This window comes from Diplodia corticola (genome assembly GCF_001883845.1).
Source record: "Diplodia corticola strain CBS 112549 chromosome Unknown scaffold146, whole genome shotgun sequence".
Taxonomy (NCBI): domain Eukaryota; kingdom Fungi; phylum Ascomycota; class Dothideomycetes; order Botryosphaeriales; family Botryosphaeriaceae; genus Diplodia; species Diplodia corticola.
In genome coordinates, this window is record NW_017971625.1 from 1 (window position 1) to 7,870 (window position 7,870).

Below are 7,870 nucleotides of genomic sequence, written 5' to 3' on the forward strand. Positions count from 1 at the left end.
GGGGGGGAAAGAAGGAAGGAAAGAAAGAAAGAAAGAAAAGGACGACGTACCGCCAGTGAAGACCAGCACGGGGCCGGCAAATTCGTTGACCGCGGGCGCGGCGCCGCCGAGCGTCAGCAGCTCGCCGACGGTGACGGGCTGCTTCGAGCGCTCCGCAAAGGCCAGGATGGCCTCGTCAAAGTACGGCGGGCGCAGGAACTGGTACTGGTTCGCGCCGGCGTTGGCCGGGGTGATGTAGCCGTCGGGGAGGTCCTGCGGCGGCGACGGCAGCGCCGCCGTCAGGTCGTCGAGCGGCGACAGCCAGTCGTACAGCGGGCTCGAGCGGAAGAGGAAGTCGTCGACGGTCTGGGCGAGGGCGGGCGAGCCGAAGCGCAGCGGGGCGTTGGCCGAGGCCTGCTGGAAGTTGCCGCCGGCGAGGAAGAGCTGGTTGAAGCTCGAGTTGAGGGCGAAGCCGGTGAGGACGAGGCCGTCGGTGAGGGTGGGGTGCAGCGCGGCCAGCACGTACGACTGGATGCTGCCGAACGAGTGGCCGACGTGCACGATGCGGGAGAAGGTGGCGTTGACGTTGGGGAAGCGGCCTTGGCGCGCCTGCTCGGTCAGGGCGCGCAGCGCGGCGATTTCGAGGTTGATTTGGATCTCGTTGAGCGGGTCGCCGTGCTGCGACTTGCCGATGCCCAGCCGGTCGTAGCTGAGGGTGGCGAAGCCGGCGTCCAGGGCGGCGTTGACGTACGAGTAGTTGTAGTCGTGGAAGGGCAGATCCCAGTATCTGAGACGGCATCAGTGAGTGCTTCTTCCTGCAGGTTTGAAGGGCACATGCGTCTTGTCAAAGCCAATGCCGTGGGTCAAGATCTGCAAGGTGGTGTTGTCCGACGCCGTCTGGTCGTTCCAGCAGTACTGGGTGCTGACGTTGTACGTGCCGCTGATGGTCTTGTACCCGGTCAGGGCCTCGTCGGTGAAGTTGTGGCCCTGGCGGGTCATGTTCTGGATGAACCACGTGACATCGATGTTGCTGTGGGGGATGGTGCTGGCGGCAAACACGGCATTGCGGGCTTCAATGTCGACCGAGACCGTCTGGTTGAGGCACTGCTTTGCCGCCGAGGCCGCAGAAACGAGGGCCAGGCCCGTTGCGACAGCTTTGCTAAGCATTCTGGCGAAGTGATGGTGTACCGCGGCGACACCAACAGTTGGAGAGTGTAGGCCTGAGCAGAGAAGCGCGGGTCCGGACCATGTTATATACGAAAGCCGTCTTTAGGTCCGCGGCCGAACCATCACTGATCGAGTGCCCGAGCTCTGATGGCGCCAGTAAGACGTTTTTTTGCGTTCAGTCCAACGACAGGCCCCAGATCCAGCGGGTCAAATCCCGGTGCGATTGACACGCTGAGTAAGTCGTCGAGGAACCCGGATTGGGCCAGGCCGACTCCCGTGTCCGGGAAAGAGGGCCCGCTAGGGGACTCTGGCGATTGCGCATCCGTTTGGCGGGAAAGGGAGAGTATGACAGTTGCGTCCCGGCATCATCATCCTACAGGACGGCAAATACATCTGTCTCCGGTACGTTCCATGGGTGGCTCGTGGAAGCCTAACCAGCGATGACGAAGCCGCTTGGTAAGGAGGCCATGGCGCCCGTCGGCCTTTTCGAAACGAAGCAGATAATGACGAACCAAGGGACGGGAAAGGGATCGAGAAAGCTTTGGGCTCGGAGGAGTCGGAGAAGAGCTTGTCGACGGGGGGAGCCGACGTGGAATTTGGAATAGTAGGGCGGTGAGCAAGGGGCAGGCTCCGGACCGGCGCCAGCAAAAGGGAAGAGAGCAGTTGCCGTCATCAGGCTGATGAGGACGAGTGTGGGGAAAAGAGAGCCGCTGACCGTGCGCAAGCTCCGTTTTGCACCGGCGTGGGAGACGGCGCCAACGGCTTGCCGTCATCCTCCCGGCTGGCGGCAACCTAAACCTAGGTGCATGTCGACAGTACCACGAGGCTCCGCTGTCCACAGCAACGTGCTCGAGGCTTGAGGCCAGCACCATCGAGGCCGACAGCCGGGCCAATGCCGGCGACGGCGGAGATTGACTCGAGTCAACCTGCTGATCCTCCCCGTAACGTCGTCTCCCTCCGGCCCAGATGCTTTTTGAGATATTTCCGCCCAAAGACAGCCTCGGTCCAACCACAGCGTGCGCCCACAGCCACGCTCTTGTCAGCTCACACCCCCATGCAGAAACCAACTTGATTACAACTACTGTACTTTGTAAACAAGAGCAATTGGCCACCCCGCCTCCGCCCTGCTCACCGCCAAGGCCCAGCCCCAGACCCCCCCTCTTCAACATCCCCCATTACAGCCGCATCCACCGGAATGCCAATGTCTCCGCACATGCCACCGACGAAGCCAGACAAGAGGACGACCACAGACCGGCGGTGAAACATTGCCCAGCTCTTCTTCAATGTGCAGGATGAGGCCCGCACCAACCATGACCCATCCAAAGAACCAACGCCTATCACAATATGCGCGGCGCATCAGCGATTCGCGACGCCCGTCATCTACCTGTTCTTTCCCCGGCAAATGCCCCATCGTCGTCGTCATGCCCTACAAGATAGAAGCAAACCCCGTCTCTTGGAAAACGCAACAATAAAAAAAACCCAACGCCGCACATGCTTTAGCAAGACAAAGAAAAAGAAAAAAAAGAAACAAAGCCCGTCGACGCCAATCGCCGAGGACAAAGGCGATCGGACCCTATTCAAACGTCATCTGCATCTCCTTCTCCTTTCCCCATTCGTCCGCCTCGTCGTCCGCCCACGCGTTGTGCTCGACGCTCCCCAGGTTGACGGGCAACGTGCTCGACGTGCGCAACGGCGGTCTCTCGACGCTGGGCGAACTCCATGTCGACGACCCGTTTGCCCCCCCTCCATGCCTTGATGCCGGAGGCGTCTCGTAAGAAGGCTCGAACGACATCGAAATGTTGCCGCCGCCACCGTCGTCCTCCCAACGGTCGGGGTTCGCGTCGTACTCGGACCCGTCGTAGAGGTGCGAGTTCGTCTTGCTGCCGCTGCTCTGCTCGAACATGGACTCGTCGAAGCTCTGTGTCTGCCGGAGCTTGGAGTGTGGGCCATCCAGCGCCATGGGCGGGAGCGTGCTGTCAAGCTGCTTCACCTCGACTCCCTGAGCCGCGATGTCCGCCGCCTCCTGTTTGATGGCTTCCACGTCGAACAGCACGTTCTTGTTCTTGTCGTCCCCTCCCTTCGCCTTCTCGTCGTACATCTCCCATTCCTTCTTCTCTGCCTGCTTCTTCTTGAAGAAGTTCCACCCGCTCTTCCTCTGCGGCTTCTGCTCCATTTCTTTGCGCGCTTCCTCAATCTCGTTGATCAGCTCGCGCTGCCTTGCCTCGTGGTTGTCCGGATCTGGGTCTTCGATCTCGGCGAACTCATCGCTCTCCACAGCCCAGCCCATCTCACGCATCAGGCGCGGGATTGCTGCGCGATACGCCATGTGCCCATTCACCATCTCAGTGACGTCGAAGTTTTCAATACCGGGGCACTGGACCGGAGCAAGACCAGCCACTCCCATGATGCCTCCACTGGTAGCACGGAAGAGATACCCGAGGATCCAGTCGTTCGTTGCGTACCCGTTGACGAACCGACCCGAAACAGCCGATCTGGCTTTGAGATATTCATCTTTCTTCGCCACCATGGGAGAACCAAAGAGGAATACGTTCTGCACCAGCCCGTACGCCCCTCTCCTCGAGAGTTCTTGCAGGCAGGAAAAGATGACGCGGGCTCCCAATGAGAAACCGACGAGCGTAGTGGGCCGCACGCCAAGGTTGCGATCGATGAGCGAGTCGGCGAGAAGCAACCCGGCCAACTCTGCGCGTGCCAGTGACACATTCCACGGGTTGTCAATGAGGTAGGATAATTTCGTCAAAACGATCGGCAGTTGTAGCGCGCCCATGAGAGCGACGAGAATGGTGCTACCGAGAACTTGTTGCAGGCCTTGAGTAAGGGCCTAGAAGTGGGTGAGCTTCCGTCAACGGCAACGGGGCAGGCATCTCTTACCTCTGTGGCTAGAATGTTGATGGTTTGACCCATACTTTGCAGCATTTCCGGTTCCCAAAAGACCGAGTAAATATCTCCCATCACAGGATCCACCGTACTGAACGGCAAACGGACGTCGTCAACCTTGCCGTTCATCCACCCAGAGACCGTGATGATCATGTTCACCCTCTTGTTGTTGTGGAGGGGCCTGTACTCGAACGTTTTGACAGCCCCTGTTCTGCGGTGCGAAGCTCGCACACCGACTGTGCCTCCCGAGATCACACCAGTAGTGGTAATGATGGCCGCACCACCGGCGCCTGCAAGGAAACTGCTGGTGCCAGCAACACCGATAGTCGTGAAACCAGCTGCAAGACCTGCGCCAATGACGGGGGCGAGGAGACCTGCCGACAAGCCGATCACCAGTCCTCCTCCAACAGTAGCCAGCCCCATCATCACCAGTCGTCTGCTCTTCTGCATCTTAGCACGACTTTCCAGATGTCCCTCATCATTCCAGTTCTGATCATTTGCCGCCTCTTGCATTTCGAGAGCATCCGTGACGCGCTTCTCGAAGCGGCAGATGTCCAGATCAGGCACCTCCAAATATTTTCCGACCCTCTCCAATAACTCCCGTGATCTCGCGTCATAGACAGAATCTGCGATCAGTACGAGGAACAAGTCGCACAGAACAGTCCATCGGAGGTCAATGTCAATACTTTTGGTTGTGGGGAGTTGAGAAGGAGTGCGGACTTCTGGCATCTCCTCTCCGCCATGATCTTCATAGGGCGGGGGTACTGACGAGCCCGGAGTGCCTGGGACCGGAGTGGACGGAGCACTCGACGTGGAGCTAGGCCGTGGAGACGAAACAGACGGCCGGCTTGATGCTGGCTCGGCCACGGGATTTTTCACCCGCGCATTCTGCATGAGTGCTGGGGTGAGATCGTTGGGTTGGACGCCGTGCTGACCCAGTTGTTCGATCATGATCTGCTCTGCAGATTCGATCTCCATGTGGCTATACAACCGAACCATCATCTTTTGGCTCCACATCTTCATTGCTTCCGAGGACGTGTCAATCTGCTTCTTGCTTGCCTTCGTCCTCTCCAGCTTTTCGAGTTCCTTGACCATTTCCAGCATGGTCAATCTGACGACTCCGACGTATGCGATCCTTTGGCCCTCGGTGAGCAGGTCTTTAGTGGCCTGCATCTGTGACAGCGGGTCCCGCGCTTCCTCGTCGTCATCAGCGACATTGGTGCTTTTCGCGCCTTTGAACAGATAAGCCGTGTTGTCGTCCATGCTCGTGGCCGATTGCGCGTCCTCGTCAACCTGAACTCTTGTGTAGCCTTTTCCAGCGCCACCCAGGGCGCCGTATTCCAGCTCCTCGTCATCGCTGAGGTCGTCCTTCTCCCGTGCGATCAGCCTATTATCGTCGTTATACATGTCATATGAAGCGTAAGCGGGCATGTCCTGCCACCCGCCGTCGTCCCAGTCATCACCCTTTTTCTCCTCCTTCTTCGGCGCCAGCTGCTGATGTGACCATTCCGACACGGCCCCCACCTCTACATGCTTGTCGCCGGATGCAGACGCCTCCGCGAGGACGTCTGGCGTGGCTTCTGCGTGTTTGTCGCCACCTTGCGGCGACGCGTGTCCGTCTGACGGGACCGGCCTCACATCCCCGTCGTCAAGAGCGCTCCCTAGCAAGGGCGGGGGACCAGAGTTTGCAACAGGCGGGGCGGCGTGCTGCGCCGCGAGCGCCTCTGCCTCCCACAGGTTCTCCGCTGGCCTTTCTTGGTGCTGCGGCTGCTCGTCGGCGGCGGCGGCGGCGCTGCGCAGGTCCTGTTCGCTGGCCTCGGAAACCAGGCGGCGCGGAGGCTTCTTCCGTATGGGCAGGCCGAAGTCATCGAGCTCGACGCTCAGATCGACAGGATCCTGCTTCGGTGGCGCTTGGGCGGACTGGGGAGCTACCGGCGCTGGGGGCTCATTTGCGGCGGCGGCGGCGGGAGGAGGAACAACAGGAGCGGCGTCCGAGGACATGGTTGTCCTCGTCGGGGCGCGGGGCGAGGAACGGCGTGGTGGGCGGAGGGGGGAGGTGGCAGAGGACAGCAGGCCGTTTTTCGCGGGCTATGAGGGCGCGGAAGTCGGCATTGAAGGTGGTGTGTCGGATTGTGTTCGCAGAGACAAGAAAGGCCTGGTCATCCCGGGCTGTCTGCTGCCCCATCCGCTCGGCGCCTGCCCCTGCCCTTTGAGACATTGCGTAGGCAGGCAGGCACCGGACCGGCGACGGCGGTGCGCACGGGCCAATGCTTATCTTTTACGCTGCACGCAACACCCGCCCAAGCGCATGCCCCAGATTTTTTTCTTTCTGAGAACGTCCGCCTCGAGCCGCAACCGTCCGGCACACCCCCCCGATCACTCACCATGCGCGGCAAGCGGGCGAAGCAGTACCGCAAGCTGATGCATCAGTATGCCCTCACCTTCGGCTTCCGCGAACCCTACCAAGTCCTGGGTGCGTCCAGTTCGATTCCACTCACCAATGCAGCCTTGCCTCTGGCTGACCCTGCCATCACAGTCGATTCCGAGATCGTCCTCGACTCGACGCGCATGAAGATGGACCTCGCCAGCTACCTTGAGCGCACCCTCCAAGGCAAGGTCAAGCCGATGATCACGCAGTGCTCGATGCGCCACCTCTACGCCTCCAAGGACCAGGTCGCCATCGGCCATGCCCAGGCCTTCGAGCGCCGCCGCTGCAACCACCACACGCTCGATGAGCCGCTCTCCACGCTCGACTGCGTCAAATCCGTCCTCGACCCCAAGGACTCCAAGACCAACAAGCACCGCTACGTCGTCGCCAGCCAGGAGCAGCCGCTGCGCTCCTACCTGCGCAAGATCCCCGGCGTGCCTCTGATCTACATCAACCGGAGTGTCATGATCATGGAACCCATGGCCGGCGCCACCGAAGACGTGCGCGACAGGACGGAGACGGAGAAGTTCAGAGCGGGCTTGAAGACGCGGCCCACCGCTGCCACTGCTGCCCCGCCGAAGAGGAAGCGGGGTGAGGACGAAGACGGGAGCGACGAAGATACGGACATGGAGGATGCGCCTGCGCAGCCCGAGCCGAAGAAGAAGAAGAAGAGGACGGGACCCAAGGCACCGAATCCATTGAGCGCCAAGAAGCCCAAGAAGAGATCGGAACCACAGGCGCAGAAAAAGTCAGACAACGTTGACAAGCCGGCCGGTGAGGGGACAACGTCCGAGGAGCAGGCCAAGCGGAAGAGAAAGCGGAAGAACAAGGCCAAGGCGGACGGAGAGGCACCGGAGCAAGCGGAACAAGTCGCGCAAGAGGCATGATGATTTTTTGTATTTCGTCGGCAGCCGCTTGCTTTCTGCATGTCTATTCGTTTCTTCATTTGCCGTTCACCAAGGCCATCCATCCCTCCACGGTTATATGATTCCCAATTTCCGTTTAGCTACTTAGCATTGCCTGGCGTTTTGGTAACGGGCACGGCGCTCGAAAAAGGAAAAGGAAAATCCAAAAAGGGTATTTTGTTTAGAATCAAGGATCAAAAATAATATCAGAACGCTGCTGTTCCCATCGGTCAGAGTATGTTCATCAAACCTTCTTTCCCTGTGCCAGGAGATCCGAGACTTTTGGCGGCAGCACGAGAGCGCTCCTATCGTTGCGCTTGAGGAATTCGATGACGGTCTGGGCGCATTGATCCGGCACGTCTTCCTGGATGAAATGGCCCGCCATTGGGTAGACCTGAAGCTGGAATTTGCCTGCCACGCTCAGCCATTATTAGCATGATGCACACGTATTAGATGGGCACGTTCCGAGAAAAGAAGCGCAGCCCCCTCCCCCCCC

At 59.8% G+C, this 7,870-nt stretch overlaps 3 protein-coding genes across 3 annotated transcripts; 1 reads left to right on the plus strand and 2 right to left on the minus strand.

Annotated features, from left to right (window-relative positions):
- Positions 1 to 50: 50 nt before the first annotated feature.
- Positions 51 to 1,146, minus strand: BKCO1_1460001 (alpha beta-hydrolase; the record flags this gene model as incomplete). Its single annotated transcript, XM_020271191.1, has 2 exons — positions 51 to 766; positions 872 to 1,146. Coding segments are annotated over 2 exons (991 nt in total), but the record flags the coding sequence as incomplete, so codon positions are not given.
- Positions 1,147 to 2,719: 1,573 nt separating this feature from the next.
- Positions 2,720 to 6,042, minus strand: BKCO1_1460002 (uncharacterized protein; the record flags this gene model as incomplete). The annotated part of the gene is made up of 2 exons (XM_020271192.1): positions 2,720 to 3,985; positions 4,036 to 6,042. The coding sequence occupies 2 exons, from the start codon at positions 6,040 to 6,042 to the stop codon at positions 2,720 to 2,722; spliced, it is 3,273 nt and encodes a 1,090-aa protein (XP_020124868.1).
- Positions 6,043 to 6,426: 384 nt separating this feature from the next.
- On the plus strand, positions 6,427 to 7,356 carry BKCO1_1460003 (rrna-processing protein utp23; the record flags this gene model as incomplete). Its single annotated transcript, XM_020271193.1, has 2 exons — positions 6,427 to 6,514; positions 6,578 to 7,356. 2 exons carry the CDS (start codon positions 6,427 to 6,429, stop codon positions 7,354 to 7,356), a joined length of 867 nt encoding a protein of 288 aa, XP_020124869.1.
- Between the last annotated feature and the right edge of the window lie 514 nt (positions 7,357 to 7,870).